Below are 22454 nucleotides of genomic sequence, written 5' to 3' on the forward strand. Positions count from 1 at the left end.
GAGAGTTGGTTGTGCTTGCGGAGGTGGTTGAGAGATGCAGTGAGGGGCGCAGGGGGGTATGACTGGCAGAGGAGGAGGAAGAAAATAAATGTTGGTCCTTTGATAACCAAAAGTGTCCACATCATAAGACAGGGACCTCAGTTTCAATTTTTAATCGAATAATTTTGAGGAGTTACATTGTAACACATACCGTGTTTTACATTTCTCTCTATTGGAAGTCTGATCTTGATGGACATTTTAAAGGTTTTTCTATCTAAAATCTTCAAAAAAAGCAAAAATTTTTTTTAAAGTCACCTCTGCTTTACTTTATTATGCTTGAAAACAAAATATTTGCTTATTAGTCAAAGTTGTGTATTTCAGTGGTTCTGTACTATATTTGAGTCACTATGCGATCATGAAGAAATTGATGTTCGTACATGGATGCCTAGAAATGTCACCTGGACTGTTGGATGCAGGTCACTCATGAACTTACTAAGCTCCGTTTTAAAAAAAAAAAAAAAAAAAAAAAAAAAAAGCAGTTGTTTCTTTTCCTCCTACTCTTATGTCGGGAGGCTAAAATACTCTTGCAGGAATGCAAAGTTTCTGGCTTACTTACCAACTTAGGGGACTAATCGATGATTTGCCAATTTAGAGATCTTTCTCCTCTTGAGATTGTTTCAGGGAAGAAAAAAGGTAAATTTCTGCTATTTCTTATTATTTTATTATTATATTATGATTTTTCTTACCCGTATTAGTATCCCTCATAGTCGTACGTCACCACTTGAAGCAGTTGTGATGGCCTGGAAGAAGAGTTTGACTGTGTCACAAAGGTGTATGCCCTGCAACAGAAAAGCCAACAGAGGAGAAGGAGGAGGAAACGTCAGAGACGTGGTGGCGGTAGCCTGTTCCCGAAGAAAAGCCGGGGGGGGGGGGGGGTTACGATTGAAATCAGCTCAAAGATAAAAGCAAGAGACCTGAGTCTGGAAGCTCGGTTTCTCTTCTCTGCACAGAAGCCTGGCTTTGGCTTTTCTTCCAAATAAGCAGCAACTGCCTCAAAGGGACCTCGCTCCGTTATCGATTGCTCTTCTAACTGGAATCAGTTTGCAGCCAAATTTTGGCTAACCGCACAGGTGAAACAGCAGGACATAGAGCTTAGCAAATGAATATGAATGTTTTCTGGCTGCGCTGAAGGCATCAAAACCAAGCATTTGAATGAGAATTTGCTTTTTCTAAGCCCCTTTATATTCATAATTGTAACTTCAAGTCAGTTCAAGCCCACTGTTTGACAGAAACTGCTGTCCTGCTGCTGCTCCTTTCTGAAGGACGCACCATTTAGTGATTTGGGTAGGGGAATGGCACCGTCTTAGGCCATTTGTGGATAAACGTTTCATTTTTCATAATGCCGTAGGATTTCCCCTTGCAAAAACCACGTATTTCCAGGCGATTACATTTCTTCAGATGTTTGCTCAGACTGGTGTTTATAGCAGCTGCAGGTCTGCCTGGTGCAAGCATCAGGCTTGGTGGTCCGGGTCACCCTTGGACCCTTTTAATGTGGACGGCGCAAAGACATGAGGTTTGCAACTTGGTTCTTCAGTTATTTTTTGGGTCTTGTCTTACTGGGTGTTTCACTATATTTAAACATCTCCAAGTCTGTTGAAACCAAAACCAGCGATCGAGACCTCTTTGTTAATGGAGAGGAAAAACCAAACAAAAAAAACCCTCCAAACTACATCTTTTTTTTTTTTTTTTTTTAACTGTAGAACTGATGGGACTGCCTTTTTTTTTTTTTTTTAAATGATCTAATTCTGCCAGAGCTTATGTGAAGCCTTTTATGTTCTGTGCTTCAACGTGACTGCTTTTTGAAGGACGCTTATTTATTGTGAGTCACCTTCCCGACGCTGCTCCTTAGCTGTTCTGGCTGCTCTCGCCTTTGCTCGAGCCTGTCTCAACAAGCTGCGTGCGCTTTTTCTCTGCGTTGGATGGGATGTCCTTAAGCAGTCGAGGCCCCCCCGTGATCATTATACGTTTTATCGGCAGGTATCTTTGCCTTTTGCAAGGGTGTGGGACACAAACATGGATGAGTTTTCACCAAGTGTTTCGCTGTATCGTGATTCTAGGTCTTGAATTGGTGCACCGGCAGGGATGGGTTTAAATAGGAAGTGAACGGGTGCTGATGAAGTACAGCCAAATAACCTTGTTTACCTGTAGTTGCGACTTCCCTTAGTTGCAAGAAAATACCGTTGAAAATGCTTAGATGGGGTTCCCGTGGCGTTTTTCCTATACTAGACAGTGCGTCACTCAGCTCGTCAAAACGTAGAGGTAGTCTGGGGTCTCGGTGTGACGCGGCGCGCGCTTTTAACACCAGATTCTTGGCGTGCTCATGTGAAATTCGAGTGTTTGGTTCAACTTTAAATATTTTTCCTGAGAAACTTCATAGCGCACCGGACAGAAAGAAATGCTCCTGACATCCCTATGTAGTCATCAGCACCGTTACTTCTGTTAATCCCAGAGTGTCTTCTGGTAGCAGATGTTTGAAATGATTATTTTTTCAATTGGTGCACATATAATTTTTAATAAAAGATCTTCCAAATCCATTCATATAATGGCCGCCGCATTGGTGCGATTATGTTTTCATAGTTCCAATTTGGGTTTAGATGGAAAAGTTACTTGCATTATTCACGGATTATTAAGATGATCCAAAAGTACCTTTAGCTTTCCTTCAAGGCACATCAGTCTCTCTAATTCAAAGCTGCTTTGAATTATCCCTAAATATTTCAGCTGATCATGATTAATCTCATTGCCTTGATACCTTCTCGTTTCCGAGCGTCCCATTTCTGGGTAGGTCACGTAAAAATCGGTTGAACGCCTAAATGAACGCAGTGTTTCGAAATGGTGCCCTTGAGCTTCCCAGTGGATGGGACAGCGCAGCCCATGGTCTCACGCTCTGCTGAGTTTGGGAGCCAACGATCGCTGTTTCGTCGCGTTACGGACGAAGCGAGAGCCTTCGCTGTTGCGCAGGCGCCGACGTTTCAGCGTGGCCCGCAGCGCTGAAACTGCGAGCTGAAGGTGTAGCCAGCCTTTCCAAATGAGATTGCTTGTGCTGAGGGGGGGGGGGTGTTTTGGACTGTAATCTGGATTTGTCTGCGACTGCTTCAATTGTTGCTATCAATTTTGAAGTGGGATTTTTTTTTCCCCTTAGGATGTTTTTATGCGTAATCTTATCTCTCAGCAAGGAACTCTTATGCGGTCTTAGAGCACTTTAAAAATTCAAACGTATGTCAAATATATCTTCTTTTCTCTCTCTCTATGCCTATTTTGAGCTCTTCCTCCTCATTACACTTTTAAGAGTTTAATTTTTTAAAGAGTCAGAAGTGGAAACAGGCGTATGATAAAGGACATAGGAACCGTGAGAGAAGACGCGGCGCGAGAAGTAGTGACGCAGGGGTACCGAACGCAGTGTTTGTAGGCAGATGAGCCATCTGGGAGACCAGAGGCCGGGAAACGCACTTGCGTTTCGGAGAGAGCCCTGAACGTTTTGGCCATGCAGATAAAAGCCACGAGGAGGAGGAGGAAGAGCGGTGCTTTCGCGTTCGTGCGATATCTATGTTTCTAGTTGATGAAACAGCCACGGTTGTTGAAACTGGGTTTTTGGAGTGGGGAATGTCACTGGTGTTGCCATGGGAGAGCGTACGAGCGTGCAGGAAAACTTCAGGAAATACTCAAAGCAGCAGTGAGGGCTAAACGCTATTAATAGATGAATGCTGTTAATTTGGTAGGTGAGGAGACAGGCATGTCAGTACTGAACAACATGAAAATCTGTGAATTAGGACAGAAGTTATATTTTTGCGTTCTGTTTCCGTATTCGGCGTGTGAGATTGCTCCGCTTCTGAATAACAGTGGGAATGACTGCAGAGTCCATCAGCGCTTCTCAAATGTACCTGCCTTTGTGATGTCTGTGCTTCGGCTTGGATTTCTTTTGCAGTAGATGTTCTGGTATTTCTGCTGTTCTAGTTTCTAGTGATTTTCAGATGGAATTTATATTCGTTTCCATCTTTTTTGTTTAAGCGTTTGCTGCATTTCCCTGTGATTAGCGATGTCTGATTCAAGGAACTATTTATAGTAGCATAGTCAAGCACTTGCTTGAACGTTTTCAAGCTTAGAGCCTTTCCTTGGAGATGCCGTTTTAATGTAAAATGTTTCTAAAAGGGAAAGATTGCTGCAGAAACAAGTGCAGTGCCTACTTAATTTTGATTTCAAAAGGACACTTACTGTAGTTAATACACTTAAACGCAAGTGGTTTTTTTCCCTGAAATTTCAGTAAATGGTCTTTTCAGCGGGATGTTTCTGTATTAAATCTGAAGGTCTCTATACACTGGCTTTGTAAATGTGTGCGTTTCAAATCTGTCTTACTAGTATTATTATTATTTTTTCATTTCAGGCACGTGTCAATCCTGTCAATGTCACTCCGCCGATACAAGCTGTAGATCAGGACCGAAACATCCAGCCTCCTTCAGATCGACCGGGCATCCTCTATTCCATCCTAGTTGGTTGGTGTTTGCTACTCTTGCTATCCCTCACTCTATTTATGGTCAGAGAAAGACTTAACTGAGAGAGTGGAAACCTAATAAAAATTCACATTGTGGTTAGCGGGATGTTTGAAATAACTGTTCTACCTATTTATGTGTAAGTGCAGTTTAGAAGCTTATTTCAGCTGGCTGTATTAGTTGTTGTTGTTTATTCAGATTAGATTCAGAATTATCTACTTTGGCCAATGGAGCAGCACAGCGAACAAAACGAGATGCTTGTCTGTGCTCGTAGCTTGGCTGCAATGCATTTTTTTCATTCGGAGGTGCCAAGGCGCTCCAAAAGATGCTTTAGAAAGGCAATTACAGCACATTTCCTCCCCAAAGTCTTTTGGCACAGAGCAATTTAAAGGGTCTGACTGCGTCCGCCTTTCATTTTGCTGCCTGTGATCTTGCATGCTTTCCCTTGTATTTTAGTGGTTGTGTCATTGTCTACAGCATTTTCTGGCCACTGAGGAATGCAGTTCTGGACAGACTTCAGGGATACCCACCTTGTTGTGGCTTGCCTTGCATTCGGCTATTTATCCCCCCCCCACCCCCGGCCCACTGTTTTCTTCTCTTTCACGTTTATTCCAATTCCTTAACTTGTATGATTTCATAATGGAAAGGCCTAAGGCAGTGTTTTTCAGTTCCAGTCCTCCCTGTGCTCTGCTCTTCCCCAAGTGCAGAGACTAACACTATAGTCACCTCTGTGCCCTGCAACTAGCCTGGGAATTGAGAACTTGTGTGTGTTGTGGAACCTCATCGTTGCCGTGCTGTTTGCTGCTTTAGACCTCAGCTGCACGGGTTTCTCACTGTGAAAGTGACGTTTTTAATGAGCAGATTGCACAGTTCTGCTTCTCATAATAAAAGATGCTTATGGATATTATAGATCTGTTTTGTAAATGGGGAAATATAATAGGTTTGGTTGTTTATAAGTTCGGCTATTTAGTCACGCACCGCAAGCACGACAGTTAGTCCCTTTGTTTAAAGTTCTTTACGTGGCTTGCAAAGTTCATTATGAGGTAACTGTGTTTTTAAAAAAAAAAAAAAAAAAGTGTGTTTCGTTGATATTTGTTCTTTTTAATGTTTGTATCATTATCTTGACCCGGGAGAAATAATTTAGAAAGATTTGTTATAGGAGCGGTTTTATTTTTTGGATTGTTCATTAGAAAGGTTATTTTTGCCATGGTCTTCAAAAGGATTCCTTTTTAGATTTAAAATCTATCTTCGTTTCTGCCAGCGTGCAATGCTATTTTTATTGGAGTCTTTATCACAGAATATATTAAACAGTTTCACAAAAAAATAGCCCTTACAGGTATTTCTTGTTATAGGGATTTTCCTTTCCTTCAGATGTGAACGTAGCTCTTCCTTATACTTTGAGGTATGTCTTGCTGGAAGGTGTGAAGTATGAGAGAATAAGCTACTTAGCTGAATGAGAGATTGATTTTGAATTTGATTTGCTCTGAGTTTTAGTTTGGTGCTTTTTCTACTCTGCTCCCCTGTCATCTTTCCCCTGCCTACCTCTACACCAAGACAAGTGCTGGCATACGTCTTGGGCCCTGTGAATGTCATATATGAGGACAAGTCTGCCTATCTTTCTCGGTACCTCTGAGATGTGCTGTAAAGAAGCCTCTCTTTTAACAGAGCCTAGCATCGCTGCAGTGATAGCTCTCACTTCTACTTGATGTGACTTACTAACCTAATCCTTAACTGCAGAGAAGGGTCCCTGCCTGTCAAGCTTTCAAGCCAACTAGCCCTTCAGGCATTCAGGCAAACACCTCGGTGCCGCTTCCACCAAAGCGAGAGATCTTTCCCAGGAGGAGGCTACAAGGGATCCTCTCAAGTTGCAAGTTGCAAGAGCAACCAGTTCTCCTGCAATTCATTGGCAAGGAGTTAGGGACTCGCACAACGTGATGAAACAGGATGCCCGCGAAAGTCTTGTCGCGTTTTCACGCGAGCGTAGCGCTTCTGAAGGCCAAAGCGACTTGAGGGTAGGGCACACCAGAAACGAAGGAATAGCTGACGTGTGTTACCAGTGCATTATTTTCTGCTTGCTTGCTGCTTCCGAACTGGAGTGCAGTCCTCTCAAATTTGAGAGGCAACGTATCAAGGTGCCTGAAAGTACTTGTTCAAGTAGTAGTTCCAGTAGTCCACTGGTATGGATAAAATGATGGAAGATTAGGTTTGAATATTCTTGAGAGTCACCCTAAAGATTAGAGACTAGTTGCAGCAGAATGCTCCTGGGATTGTTATCTTCTACTTCAAAGTATTAGTTAGTGTACCTGATGAAAGAAGTACCTTGCAAAGCACAGTGAAGTACTTTACTGGAGAAGCATTCAGGAGAAAGTGGACTTGGGCAGTGCTGTAGTATTTCATCTCTTACATAATGTCTTATGTTTTCGTATTTAGAAAGTTGATGTGTGGAATTTTTCTTCCTGCCCCATGCTGTATGTTTTCCACTCGTTGCCTTTCAGGAATGTAAATATATTTCATTCCTTGTGTTGGGCCGGCGTAGAGCGACTGGCATACACAAATAAGTAAGCAAGCCCTCGTCCCTTACTTTGTGCAATAAAAAAGAGGTAGAACCCAGCTCACCGGTTGGAAGCTCGCCTTCCAGGTTTGACCCTGGAGCCGCCTCTCTGACCTTTTTGGGCCAGTTTTGGACAATTAGGCGTTCCGTTTGTTTGATACTGAAATAAAGAGCCAAAAAATCCAGCAGTGTTTTCAGGGACTTCTCTCCAATTCCGTGAGCTCACTGATGAATTAGCCTACTGCACAGTTAGCGCCCTCCTCCAGCTCCAAGAAAATCAGCCCTAAGAGCACTCTTCAGCTTGGGTCCATCTTTCTCTCCTGCCTGAAGTCTTCACAGTAGAAGAGATCGTATTCTGTCCTAGGTTGTCACCTAGCTGTTTTGGTTTCCTAGGCCAAAGGAGCCTAACCGGAGGTCCGTTGTTGCACTACGGGCAATGAAAATGAGCATCCTCGGCTCCACATGTGTAAAGATTGAGAAAAGAAACCACCAAAGAAACTGTATGATGCTTTCAGCATCATATCATCACACCCTTTGTTTGTAGTCCTCCTGTCTCCAGGGCGCTCACAGGCTTTACCAAGCCACTGGTGTGTGCTAGCCCACCACCTTTCAATGCCACGTGCCTCCCCCTAGACCTCTCCAAACTCGCAAACCAGATTAATTTCTGGAGGCAGGAGACTCGTGTGTCCCTAGAGCTTTAGACCTCGTGGCTTTTACTGAGTTACGTCTTCCTCCAAGCAGGACTCGTGAGGCTGGCAGCGTACTGGTAGTGGGAACAGTTCTCCAGCGGACAGTGCTGGTCTCTTCGCGCTGGTCTTTTCACGTTTTGAAGATGTATAGTTCCAGTTGCATTAGGAAGTCCCTTTCTTCTGGAGCCAGATCAGGCAGCGGTGTGGATTTAAAGGCTAGAGATTCTGCCTTTATGTAGGTTTTACAGTAGTGAAATTACTCCCTAGTGATTTCTTCCTGTTACTACTCTGTCTGGGTGTATGGCATGTATGTATAGGGAGATATTCACAGAGTGTTCACAGTACATCTACCCAATGGAGCGTATGGTAGTAAGTGCCATAGAGGGAGGTGCAGTTTTAATTATTGCATGTGGCTTCAGGCAGTAACTCTAGGGGAGCTACTGAGTTTCTGAAAGTAGTTTCTGATCATTCCTCTGGGGAGATGAGCAGCCACAGCACTGTTTACCAGAAAAGCCTGGGACTTGTTGCCCTGTTTATACCGCATCGAGGATTTGGCACAGCGGTATTTGTCTTGCTCTCGTGGCAGCTTTAAGATCTAGAAACTCAGGAGCTCAGAGGACTTGCTGGGGCTTCTATACCGTCTCAAAAGAGTGCTTTCCGAAAGCCTTTCATCTGCTACGCAGGACGATGGCTAGACCTGAAATGACTCAAGATCTTAGACTTTGAATCTGCGTTTTGGGGTTTTTCGACTGCTTTTAATAATACTGATGAGGATGCCAAGAGTTCATGCTGTTTCTAAATGCTTTTCCCTTGTCCTCTGCTCATGTTTGTGTTCTCACGCCTCCCTAGCTGAAGGTCAGACTAGCTCAGGAAAAGCCAGAAAATTAGACGGAGATGAACTGGGATGAGACACAGCGATTAGCCCAGACGAGGCTGAGGCAGTTTTGTGCTAGGGAAACCTGACCCACAAACTGGGAGAGGACATACCACAATTTTTAGAGGAAATATGGTGTGGCCTCTGTCTCCTGGTGGGCGAGAGGACGTGTTGCTGAATGGTCTGCCTAAGGCTTCATCCAGCCTTGGATATTCGTGCTCCACCGTTGCCCTCCTTTTGTATGCTTGCTTTCAGCATCATATCATCTGGCTTTCATTTGCTGTAGCTTTGTTCTCATCTCCTATATTTTTGGTGCTGTGTAGGGTGTACCACTAGAGCCTGTTGGCTTGGCTCCTTGTATAGTCCACCTGGATGTCCTTGGGGTTCGCACGTGGCTTCAGGCTCTGTTTGCTTCTGTTTTAACCGACTTGGACGGTGTCCTGAGAACAGTGTCGCGAAGGCACTACTAACTGCTGACAATACGTGGAAGCTACGGGACAAGTACTAGGTCTCATCTGGTGCTACCTCCTTGACGGGAAGCCTCTTGGAGACTTTCTGAGATGGTGTATTCTTTCCCTGGATACATTATTAAAAACGTATTAAAGAGCTTGCCCATAGCTGTAATAAGAAATAACATATTTTAAATGCCCAGACATTTGCAAGTTGAGATATGTTCAGAGAAGGAATATATCGTGTAAAAAAGCTAGACTAGCCAGGTTTTTTTCAGCACTTCACTTTAAAGTGCTCTTGGTAAACTAGTTGCCTCACCACCCCTGAGCAATAGTATGGCTCTCTTGAACTCGGTGGTAACGTTTAATACCACGTCACCTCACTATGTATTTTCTTTGTTTAAATGCATGCTTGCAAAAAAAAAAAAAACGTTCATAGCGTTCTTTGTTTCCTGACTAATGTGTCAGCGTACGTCCAGTGATTCCTCAGGGGAAACTCATTTGGAAGCTGGAGAGAGAAAAAAAGATCTTAGTGGTTTCTGTTTAGGAAGTAGGATTTCATGAATGGGGAGGATGGAAGTAGAAGATCGTTTCTCCACGTGTCTGCTTAGCTTATTACGTTATCTCCTGGAACCTGGAAAACCGAATTTCAGCCGTTCGTCGATGTGTTTGGGCCCCTGCTGTGAGCAACTGCATAAGATTTTTCCCAAATGAAAAGAATTTTCATGTTTAGAGGATGTTAGGTAATGATACTAATAACGTGGCAAATATTATACGCTTAATAAGTTGCACGTACGCATTGTGCGATACCGTATCCTCATGATAATAGGATGAGGTTTCTGATGACTAGTGAGTAAAATTAACACGTTGTTTACCTAAATCTTTTGGAACGATACCTTTTTCTCACAAGCGTTTGTTGAAACTTCGATGTCTTTTTTGCAGGTACTCCTGAAGACTATCCCCGGTACTTCCACATGAACCTTACAACGGCTGTACTCACGCTCCTAAAGCCCATCAACAGGGATTTGCACCAGAAGTTTGACTTAGTTATTAAGGTAATTTGGACTGACTTCTCATTTCCGTCTACTTTTGAAAACCGCTTAGTAACAGAAAGCCTTAGAGAAAATGTGGGCTAGGCCCGTTGTGGGTTTTTTGGTGGTGGTTTGGTTTTTTTTTTGTTTTGTTTTTGTTTTTTGACTGTCAGGCATCAATTAACAGAACAGGTGAAGAAGGATGTTGAAGTCTCTTTGAAAAGAGAGCGAATCATGATTGATTTGTTACGTTTCACGTTGTATTAATATCAAATGAACAAACTACATACGACCTGTGCGTTTGTTTTTTATTAACTCAATTGACTTGAGAAAGCACTTGTTTTATATTTCATACGCTCTGGGCAGTTCGCTTCCCATGCTGGAGAATCATAGAGATACAGGTAATAACCAGAACCCTGAACGTGGGAGCAAGGAGGAGGAAAGAAAGGCTCATCCCGCATCCTGTAGTAATTTTTTGGTTGAGGGATGATTCAAAACAGAGCGGCTTGCTCCAGAAGCCTGTTACCGGATAAAAGAAAAGCTCCTGAAAAATGCCCAGCGCTGAGCTCGTTCAGCTCCTGCTGATGGGAAAAAACGTAAACCAATGCCATGGGTTTGGTCTTTCCTAAATCTCCTATCGATAAAGAGAGTCCAACTTCCGTTCTGTTTTGTAAATATTGTTCTCGCCTTGACGTTACAGTCTAACCTGATACCAGTCTACGTTTCTTAACTGAGCTGCGCGACCGAAGCACCTGTCCGTTAGTTATGAACAGTGCGTCTTTATAGCAAATCTCAAAACATAGCTTGATGTGGTTACTGAGTCGCAGTTTTGCAAGCTTGAAACAATTTCAGTATTCACGACGTTCTTTGCCAGTTTGAGGATCCAGAAGAGGTGATGATATCCCTTGTTTAATTGCTGAGCATGTTAAACCTGTTCAAGCTAGTAAGCTATTAATTTTACCTGGAGTAAAATCATTTGAAGGTGTAAGATTGGCTACAGGTGAACGTTTTGTAACGGAACTGCAAAAATCTGTTCAGCAGAGATGATCTCTAATGACAGTGGAGCAGAATTACATGTAGTCCTTTCAGAGACAGTCTGAGGTTGTCCCTGCAGCTGTTGTCTAACGCCACAGAAAACCATATAGGGTTTGACATATTTATTGGGAGGCAGAGGAGCAAGTAAGGAATGCAATAGTCCAACATAATGAATCACTTGTGTATTTTTCAGAATTGTTTTAAACAGACTGAAAAATGGATATTCCTAGCTTACAGAATGCTTTAACAAAAGAATGACTCGCTCTGTGTGTGTGCATATACATATGTCTATAAAAATATAAAATCACACTCCATCATAAACCTGGGCGTGATGATATCTACCTATCAAAATACGCTTCTGCATGCCAGAGCAGGCCAAGGGAAGAGTGGAGCAAAGAAAAAGCCACACGCAGTAGTTGGCAGTACAAGGAGAAAACAGAGCTTTTGCATTTTAATGGAGCGGAACAGCAAAATGCGGAGCAAAACAGGCAAAGTCAATGGGCAGGAAGCAAAATGGGACAAAATTGATGGGACTAGGGAGTAAACTTTTCACTGCTGTTGCATGCTGAATGGCTAGTATTTGCATTAATGTTTCTGTGGTAATACATGCTTTCTCTCTATAACCATATTCTGCCGCATACCAGTTGTTTTATGTCGAAGCAATAGGTTGCACACCATCCACTCTTTAATTCTCCTTTTTGACACATCCCAGGTCTTAAATCTTGCAAAGCCACCAGCTGGTCCAAAATTTTTTACCAAGCTCCCCATGACTCCCTGATGTAACGTAAAACTTGCAAGGATTCTCCATTTATTTTTAGCATTTGTTAAGCGCGGAACAGTTAGGGACTGAGATTTTCAAGCTCCCTCTGTGCGTTGCAGAGGGAGGAGCAGTTTCTCTGGGAAGATGGTAAGTTTGTTAATGCGCAGACCCTTCCTGTGTATTCTGAGGAATATAACTGGTCACAGTGTGGCAGAAGAGAAACAAAACTGTAGCTTATAGGCACTGGAGGAACGCAGCACCTTTTTTTGCCGGTGTTAATTTCTTGCCACAGTTGATGATTGCGCGTGAGTGCATCAGTGTTTAGAGTGAAATAATTTCCGGTTGGATTCTTCTAAAATAATCTATTTTTGTGCCTCCTTGCCTTGGTGGAGTTCTGCTGTCACTGGGAGAGATGAAAAAACTTGGGTGGATTAATATCTAAATAAACATGCTGTGAAGTTACAGCTTTCATATTACGACAGCAAAACCCTGTAACGTTTTGTTGCGTTGCAGAAATTCAGCAGCCATGTATGGTAGCCCAACACATCAATTAAAAAAAAATTCAATTTCACTGGTCCAGTAATGCAGTCTGTGTGCCTAAACAGCAAGCGCTGTCGTTCATGGAAATTTTTATAGGCATTAGTAGCTTTGTATTGCTGTGTAATGTGTGCAGTCAAGGGGATAATAAGTGAAACTATCAGTATGTAAGGATGATAATATGCCACCTGCTAGAATAATAACAGTGTTAATGCTGTGTTGTTCCGGGGCCTTTTGAACTGGTATAACGCCTCAGCTTTGTGCCAGGCGAAACCTTCAGATTCGCGTGTTAGGTGTTTTGAAGTTTGCGTTTCGGGCGGCACTGACGTCGTTGAATCTGAATCTCTCTTATCTGGAAGGGTGGCATGAGTGATGTTTCTCTTCAAACAGAAAATACTCTATTTTTATAAAACTCACTAAATTTAATCTTTAAAATGTTCCCTCTGGTATCAGGCGATCATTTTTTTTTTTTCCCCTGTCAAAATAATATGGAAAAAGAGAAATGGAAGAAGCTGGATGAGTCAACACACGTTTACTGGAGTGTGTGAAGTCAGGCTGGCAGGAAGTGGGTACAGTCATCTGCGGTACCAAAACCCTGCACTTCTGATAAATGTTCAGTTCTCATATAGGAAGACAATCGAAAAAGGAAAACTTAAATAAGGAAAGCTGGCTTTCAGCCTCCCTGCAGTCTCTAGAAGTTATTTGAGAACTAAAAATTTTATTTATTTATTTATTTTAAAGAAGGAATAGGAGTCCTTGAGGCCAGAAGCGGAGCTGGGCTCTGGTAGCCCAGAAGCCGGCTGCGGGGTGGCCCCAGGGAGTGAGGCAGCAAATTCGTTAGCCCCCAGGGAAGCCCATTGCTTTCCTGCCGAGCAACAAGGGCTTTTAATTAATTTAAAAAAAAAAAAATTTTTTTTCTCTTTGCAAAACTGAAATTTCCATGGGGCAGCTGCAAGGCTGTCAGAATAAGCATGTGGATTTAGAGCCTTTAAACTGAAAGGGCTTTCCTGTCTTGTTAACACTGTATCAAAAAATACAGCCTCTGTGAGGCTGACTCCAAAACGTGTAAGCCTCCGAGTCTAAGGAATTGTAGACGGCCTTCCTGTTTACCTCCCGTTTCTCCTGTTTCCCAGAACTGTTCCTAAGATGAGAATAATTGTTGTTTGAAATCGTTTCCCCCTTTTGGAGGAAGTCTTCTATGTTTATGTAAATACATATGTTTACACTTGTGCGCCCCCACTGACACACTTTTAATTGTAGTTTGAAGATTTACGTCCATAAAGGTAGAAATGGCACGTCCCTCTGCAGAGCAGACAATTTGGGGAGCGGACAACCTCCGGAGCAGGCAATCTGGGTTTGCAAAAAGCGATTGCTAGAGAAACGAAACCAAAGCTGCGCTTAGAAGCAACGCCCTTTCTGCTATCTCAAAGGCTCAGGAAAATAATGACTTCTTTGATTGGGAGCCTTGCTTAAACGTCTGCTGATATTCTCAATAAAATAATGCATCTATTAAAATGACATTTCCTTAGCGTTGCTGCCACAGTTGCTGTCTTTGTCCTAGAGGGCAATGATTTGCAATAGGAAGGATTGCAGTCGGCTTATTCCTAAGCAGAGTTAACTTCACCTCAGGTAGCGATGTGCTTTTCAGAAGGGGATATAGCTGCTTGGAGAGAGAGTCAGCAGCGTGGATCGTCTTTTTTGCGGGGGGAGGCGGGAGGGGAGACCGTTATTGCTGCCAGCTCTAAAAAGTGTCAGTGAGCTTTTTATTTCTTTTTGAAGCATGTATACCATGAAAAAACAGGAAAAAACGTTCATCTAATTGATGCACTTGGATCCTTTTGTATGAGAGCATCAGTTATTTATCAGTTGGTCAATTATTTAACCTGACAGCTCTATTAAAACCGCTTTCAAAAGGGCATTGAATACTGACGACTTAAGATGCGCTTAGAGAGCCAACAAAGCACTAATGAATGGAAACGCTGTGCTACCGAGGGATTCACCACATCTGTAAAAGGCCAGATTGTGATACAATCACTTGTGCCGAGGGTCCGTTCACTTCCTAGGCGCTCGGGCGGCTTTGCAAGGAGCCTGGGGATGAGGAGTTAGACCTCACCACGGGGACTGTTAGTCCAGCCCGAACACTGCTTATTGCTCTGTTGCACATGGAGAGTTGGGGGCCGGGGGGGGTGGGGGGGGGAATTGTCACTAGTAAATCACAGATAGCTCTTGCTTTATTACAAAAACCCAAAAAACTAAAAAGCTTTGTTTGAAAACGTCATGGTTTCGTAGATTATTTCAGTGTTGTGTAGAGCAACAAATGAGCCTCCTTTAAGTAAATAAGTAACAGTGTTGTCTACTGCAAGCACAGGAGTTTTTGCATCTCTGTTAAGACCCCCCCCAACGTCCTAATAAAGACATTGCCAGAGTAAAGCTTGTAGCGCAGTGCAGGGACGTTTTATTTCTTACCAGAGAATTAAATCACGGACGCTTTTAGTTCTGTAAACGTTACTGCCTCCAAAAATGAGTATTCAGGTGCTCGGAGGATAAGCGAAGAGGACGTCTGAGTCAAATCGTTTTTTCTTTTTTTTGAAAGAACTAAATAGAGACGCGCTTAGACTATTTCTTTCAAACGGCTACAAAAAGCGTATGTTAAACACACGCCTTTCCATAAACACAGCGCACATACTTAGGTGTGCGTGTTTATGCAAGCACTTACGGTTTTCATGAGTCACTGTAGTTCTGTACGTCAGAGGAACGTTTTCTCTCTAACAGCAGAGTAGAGTGAGGCGCTGACAAGTGGGGTTAACTAAAATGCTGTAGGAAAATGGCATCGGGAGTATTAAGAGCAGGTTTGTTACAGGTATGTTGCAAACAAGGCATAGTAAAAAAACATACAACTGGTGGTTGGTTTAAGTGGCATTTTAATTCCATCAGTTTCTTTAGAGTGAAATCTCTCCCCTTCTGATTTTACCTGCTGAGAGGAAGTTGGATAGCCTTTGAGCCAGGGACTGTGATGGAAAAGCGATACAGGGACGTCCCTCGATCGGCCTGTGGTAAGAATGAAAGAAGCTTAAACCAGAATAATCTGTAACTGCATGATCAATGGACTCGCATGTGTTGTGGGCTGGAGATCCTAAAGCATCTCTGTTCTTAGCAGCTGTTACGGAACAACCTCATAATACATGCCGGAAGTCACCTCCGGTTCTCCAGCACATAGCTATTGCAGGGATTGGTATCCAGTAAGGAAGGAAGAATGAAGAATTCTGTGCATTCGTTATCGTTATAGAACCTGTAGGAGTTTTAACAGAGAAAAAAGACTCTGGAAGTATTTTGAGGCTAAGGAAATATAAGCATACCTATTCACTTTTTGGTGATATCGCTCTACAGTATTTACCTAGAAGAAGCAATACCCCCAGATTTATGCGGTGTGAGGAAAATGCATGCGTATCCTATTCAGAATCAGAGTAGGAATTCTACTTCTCTTGCAAGAATTAATCTTCCATTTTTAATGGCATGTGGATACTTGCATTAATGATTTAAAAAAAAAAAACAAACTACTGTTGAATATTGTAAACTGAGATTGAAAGAACAGAGGAAACTTGTTAATCTCAGGTAGACACATATATACTGGGAGAATTAAGTTAACAACATAGTTTTAAAGTATGTTTTTATATGATCTTAATTCTTACACCACTGTTTGTTATGTATGTGGTCATGCCAGATTCATATAAACTGGACAGCTCATTAAAGTCTCAAATTCTATTAAACAAAAAAAAAGAAAGAAGCTTCCTAGCCTCAAAAATAGCATTTGTAGCCTGGGTTGTAATAAGATTTTTTTTTTTTTTTTCCTGGATCTGAGAATTTCACACCTCTCGTGGAATAGCTTCTTACAGAATAAAACAGTTACAGAATAGTTACAGTCACTTGGGTTTTTTGGTGCCTTCTCAACGCTGCTGGTAGCAGAAGCATCCTTCAGCATGGTGCAGCAGTAGTGCTGAATATTTTCAAAAATGTAGAGTATTTTCAGAATGTTATGCAACCATCTCAGCAGTCTGTTACTCCAGGTGGTTTTCCAGTCAGACTGACATTAACCTCGTGACGTGTAACACCATGGAAACAATTCTATGGTGGCACTCCGTTTCTGTGTTGTTTAGGTGGTAGCAGAAGGTCAACTGGTGGTGTCAAGAGTTCAAAGAACTGGCGCGCGTTTATGCTGGTGTGCGTAATGTTTCTGTGATAGTGGCGTAGCCTGATTTTGTGTGCCTGTTATCTGCCCACCCCAAGACGTAGTCATCCACTACTCCGTTCTTACGGAGGCCCCTATGGATCAGAGAGAGAGACGTTCCCGGGTACGTGTCTTGGCTGTTCCAGCATAATTGAGCCGACAAGACTTTGCAGTACCTGTGGTTTTCCCTGATGGTAGATCTCGGCCGAAAGGACAGAAAGCGATACTCTCTTACGGCACGTACTGGAGGTTAATTGGTTTCTGTATACGTGTTGGGAACTTTATTGATCTGTTCTGTCCGTTGCTCTCCGGGCTATGGAAAGCTTACCTGTATTACGTGAAAGGAATCAGGCGTAGCTTCAGCAACTGCCTTAGGATCAAAGTGTGGATAAACGTGCGCTTGAAAGGCAGAAAGTAAATTGGACATATATCATGTTTTTTATGGTATATTTGTTTAACAAAGCTTTTCTCTCCTCAGAGCGGAGGTACAGGGTGGATAGGGTGTGAGTATGTTTTATACCAGTCAATAGCAAGTGCAGAGGGCAGGACTAAGTGATTAGTTTTTTACAGAGGAGGTAGGTCATCAAGCACAGCGCTCTGTGGGGGCCATGTGCTTTTTTTTAAACTTGGGAACGATTTCAAAGGGGATTGAAATACTGAAATGACAAAGTTGGATCCTGACTTATTGCAGAATCATAGAACTGCTGAGACTGGAAAGGACCTCTGGAGATCCTGGTTCAACCCCCCTGCTCAAAGCAGGGTCAGCTAGAGCGGTTTGTTCAGGGCCACGTCTGGTCGGGTTCGATAACTTCAAAGTTGGAGACTCCGCAGCCTCTCTGGGTGACCCGTTCCAGTTTTTGACCGCCCGCACTGTGAAAAAGCTTTGTCTTATGTTTAAATGAGATTTCCTGTGTGTGTGTGTGCTTGTTGCCTCTTGTCCTGCGACTGGGTACCGCTGAGAAGAGTCTGCTCCTGTCTTCTTTACATCTTCCCGTCAGATATTTATACACCTTGATAAGATCCCCCGACCCTTCTCTTCTCCAGGCTGAGCAGTCCTAGTTCTCTCAGCTTCTCGTGTGAGACGCTGGAGTCCCTTAGTCATCTTTGTGGCCCTACTGCAGACTCGCTCCAGGAGCTCCGTGTCCCCCTTGTTCTGAGGAGCCCAGAACTGGACCCAGCTCTCCAGGTGTGGCCTCATCAGGGCTGAGCAGAGGGGAAGGATCACCTCCTTTGACCTGCTGGCAGCGCTTTTCCTCATGCAGCCCAGGATGCTGTTGGCCTTCTTTGCCGCAGGGGTGCGTTGCTGGCTCTGTCTCAAAAAGGGCAGGGGAGAAGTGAAGTAGGTTCAGAGTAGGGAAGGAATGGTGAAAATACAGGGACCTGATTTTGAGAGTGAAGAGGAGTCAGTAGTTCATTGTCTTTTGTGATGTGAGAAGTAGGAGTTACCAAACAAAGCAAGCAGGTGGCAAATGCGAAGCAAATAGGAGAAGGTTGTTCTTCATCTAATGTAGTTTATCTGCGAGATGCTTCGACAGGCGTTGAAGGGAGGTGCTGAGAGTTGACATGGGGGTGAGGGCAGGCTGGGCGAGTTTATGGCAGAAAAAGTCCATTGGTATGAGGAGAAATCCAGGGTGCCTGTGGTTTAGGAAATCTCTGAGCTGCAAGTTGTCAGCAGCTGGGAGGTTGTCCCCAGAAGCATTGCCACGAGCCTCCTCCATGCTTGCGTTCTTCTCAAGGCTTCCATCTTTGGCTGCAGTTGTAAACAGGGTTTTGCACTAGATGGAGTATTAGTTTCCACCCACTTTAGCTCTTCCTGGGATCCTTCTTTCTTGTGAGTTTGGTACAGTAGGACCCTGGGAGAAGACGAGCACTAATTGAGGCTCACTAGACCAGAAAGCCCTGGACTGCTGCTATAGAAAGCAAGTAGTCCATGCTTTTTGTGACTGAAAAAGTCCTGAATTATCTGACTTTCTTCATCACTTCAAACAACTTCAGGTGTATAGTGTATTCTGGTGGTTTTTGTATGTTGCCCTTCCAACTCTTTTCACACCGTTTCTGTCTCTTGGCCTCCGTGTACCTGTTGACCTTTGTGTGTTACCTTTGGTCAGGTTAGCTCTAATTTTCCTCCATCTTCCAGCGTTTCTCAAAGAATACGTTTCCCTGCATTTCAGAGGATTTGTGCCTGTGCTTCTTTGGTCTTAAGTTTTTCAGTGGTGGCAAATAGGGATTCAGCAAAAGGAGTAATGCCTCCTTTACTTTGGTTTGATCAATGTGACAAATACGTTAGAGTTGGAGTACATAATGTAACTATCCAGATGTTTATCAGTTTGACCTGAGTAGGTGGACTGCACTGCTGAGAACTTGCAGAAAGCTTCATAGTGATTTCCATTGAATAGGTCTCTAGAAAGTAACCTATATGGTAAGAGGAATGTTTTTGTGAATATTGGTCGTTTTTTCCTGTTTCTTCCCCCCCCCCCCCCCCCAGCCCCCGGCGCAAATTCCCCTGAGTGCAAAGTGGAGAAATAAAACACAGCCCACATGACAAATGAGGCTTTCCAAAAATATGTTGCTCTTTCCTGGAAGTGGTTTGGTTTTGCCTCTTTTGAGAGGCTGCTGGAGATAGTCTCATCTGATGCTCTGGCGCAAGAGTAGAGATGCCAGCAGCTATAATGGGAAACGTCGGGTGATTGCTGTGCCTTCGGAGAGATGCCGAGCCGAGCAAACGAGGGTGCTGTTGTGCTCGTGGCAAAAGATTAGAACAAAGAAGAGAAGAAATGTGTTTTCATTAAACAGTTGCTCAGTCCACTTCCTGACAAAGAAACCACCTTCAAAATCATTAGCTTGGTTGAACTGCAATGTATCGCTTGTAGGTATAAGTACGATAACTGCATCTTAACTGGGCTTTTCAAATGTCCCTCCCTTACGTGAACTCAGTTATATTCAGGTACTTCCTTTTGCTTATCGCTATCAGAAAAGTGTAGCCGGTCCAAATAAGCTGGAAACTTCTGTTCCCTTTGAGGTGGCCTTTTTATCTTTGTTAAACGTAATATGGTGGTGAGCTTGGAGGTAGAAATGAAACAGAGTGCAGGGGGAGGTTTAGTGTTCGAGAGCAAGGAAGAAAAGGTGCAGGAAGACACTACTGAAAAACCTTTCCGATACATCAATCAAATGGGTTTTTTTTTTTCTTATCGTTTAAAAGTCGATCTTTCGCCAAAGTTACCCTGTACGTTTTGAAAACACCATTTTGTTTCCTGTGTTTGACAGCATTTCAGACCGGCCAATGCTTTCCTTGCATTTAGAACAGTAACTCGCAGCTAAACAGTAACTAAAAACTAGTAGCTATGAGTTCAGACTGACCCTAAATTGTGTTCTCACTCGCAGAGCGACAGAAAGATTAAAATCCATGGATGAGAAGCTCCGTAAGTACTTAAATTGACAGAAATATCTGCATTTCCTTTCTGCAGTAAACAGACTTTTTCTTTTCCTTCTGATCATCACTTAGGACTTGATATCATGACTCCATAGTTGGTGTCTCCTTTAACTGAAAGGAAGAAGAAAGTGTCATTTGGAAAGGTGGCCAGCTGTAAGGACTACAGTGCATTGCACTGCAGCATCATAAGGCTTTAGTGATACTGAAGTCACTTATCCTTGACACGTGAAGAAAAAAATGCATGTTTGGGGGTTTTTTCGGCCTACTGTCTGGACGCGTTATGTGCCAGTATCGTTTCACTTCCCCATCACAAGCTTAGCTGACGGTAAAGTCAAATTTCTTCCATTTCTAAAGATACTCTCTGCTTCCTGTCCTTAAGCCAGTTTTTTAATCCGTTTCCATAGTTCCTGCCTTACGCTGTACTTCCTGACCTTGTAAAATTATCCAGTGTGATATACGACCCTAGCACTTTCCCTAAATCTAGATAAGTTATGTCCCTAGTTTCACCTTCATCTCCCAATTCGGTCATGAACGCAAAAAATAGAAGCAGCTTTGTCAGACCTGACCTTCCTTTTCTGGATCTGTGCTGACGGCCCCTTTTTTAATGGCGTCAGGTATAAATGCTATATAATGTTTCTGCGTCGTTCACAGCGGAAGTCGAGTTTGAACGTCTGAAGTGCCTGGACCTTGTTCTTGTCTTAAACAGGAGACCTGAACTGGCCTGGCTGCAGGTCGCTAGTACTACATCTTTTTAAGTGAGCTCTCGCGTGTTGTTGCCAGAGGCTTTTCCCTGACGTCCTTTGCCGTATTTCTCGAAACGCTAGGCTATGATGGGTGGCGCAGAGGATGTCTGTGGCCTTAGCAAAAGGAGAGGAGCACAAGACTGGAAGCTATTGCAGCAATTGAATTTACCACGTTTATGGTTCTCGCTGGGATGCTTGTGGAAAAAATGGCAGGTAACTGGACCGCAAAAAAGACCTACCTTGACTTAACTGTTGTTATAGGCTGTTAGGGGCTCTCTTTATCCTCTAGGTTGTCTAGTGGTAAAGTGTTAGTGTGTTTCTTTCTCAGCAGTGCTTAAACGGGTGCATCAGGTCCAAAACCAGCATTGACTTCCAGCAGCAGCAGATGTGAAGCTACTTTTCAGAAAAGCCAAAGGTCAAATTACAGATGTGTTGTGAATCTTCTTTGAGTCTTGTTCTGTTTTCTGTGTTTGCTTTACGTGGACATGTAGGCATCTAGGATTCCTTGCCAAATTTTGTGCGTAGAGTTGTGTATGTGTTAGTGCAGATGTTTGGCAAAGCCTCCGTCTTAATCCCAAGAGTTGAGTGTTGGGGTGCAGTTATTGCCACTGCATTTGAAGAAATAAAACTACAGCATGATTGTGTGCAAATATTTTTAGATAAGCTATGATTTTTGCTGAATGTTTATGAATTGATCTAGCTGTAAGATGTATTTAAAAAAAAAAAGAAAAGAAAATTGTATTTATACTTTAAAGAAAAATTTAATGTGCTTGCGGATATTGAGTGGGAACAAAACAAAGTTCAGGCACATTGCTGGCTGCAAATTAGTTACTAATTTCCCCTGCTGTGCCCTGCAGGGAACAGAAGCAATGATTTGGTCACGTTTTAAACGAAAGCATTATTGAGATGCTAACCTGTAGGTGTAGCTGTAATAGGTTTAAGCCGATAACTGTTTAGAAGCACAAGGAGAGCAATGTCTAAAAGCTGTTTTGTTGAATAAAAGAATTAAGTTGTTCAGGGAGTTAAGGGGATTTTGATAGCAGAGAGCAAATGACTTTGAGACCTGACTGCAGTTAGCAAAGCTTTGGTTCTGAAGAAGAGAAGACGACTGTGGTGGCACGAATTTCAGGAAACCTCTTGGTCGTGGAGCACGTGAAAAAACTTGTTTTGGTGGAGCAGGTCAGACACGCGCGTTCCAAGAAAAATTGTTAGGTGCTGATGTTTCAGTGCTGCCACGTTAAAGAAGAAAGCAGCCACGTAACCGTAAGTGTAAGCTACACTCTTTTTTCCATTTTTTTTTTTTAACGCTTTCTCATGTTTCTGGCAGTGTTAGCCCAGTTTTATACTGGCTTATTGAATGGTGATAGCCTACCCTTTTTTTTTTTTGGGGGGGGGGGGGGGGGGGTTGTTCAGGTGGTCTGCGACATGTTGCATCATTACTTCAGACGCTGTTTTCAAGCTTCTCGTCGTCGTGGTGAACCGAGCGCGTCCTTTTTCAGCTAGATTAGGAAAGTGATGCGCGACTTTCAAGAACAGCCAGAAACATGCTGTTTTGCGGTTGCGCGCGCCACGTTCCCTTAGCAAATCAAGAGAACCACAAAACCAGC

The 22454-nt window shown here is 43.1% G+C and overlaps 1 protein-coding gene across 11 annotated transcripts in view; it reads left to right on the top strand.

Annotated features, from left to right (window-relative positions):
• Positions 1 to 22454, top strand: part of PCDH15 (protocadherin related 15) — a 1072490-nt gene that overhangs the window by 873019 nt on the left and 177017 nt on the right. For all 11 annotated transcript variants that reach the window (XM_068951042.1, XM_068951049.1, XM_068951046.1 and 8 more), the window contains 2 exons: positions 4418 to 4526; positions 10029 to 10141. In XM_068951042.1, the coding sequence (XP_068807143.1) occupies positions 4418 to 4526; positions 10029 to 10141 (222 nt within the window). The remainder of the gene's footprint in view (positions 1 to 4417; positions 4527 to 10028; positions 10142 to 22454) is intronic.

The sequence above is a fragment of the Struthio camelus genome, chromosome 7 (genome assembly GCF_040807025.1).
Source record: "Struthio camelus isolate bStrCam1 chromosome 7, bStrCam1.hap1, whole genome shotgun sequence".
Taxonomy (NCBI): Eukaryota; Metazoa; Chordata; class Aves; order Struthioniformes; family Struthionidae; genus Struthio; species Struthio camelus.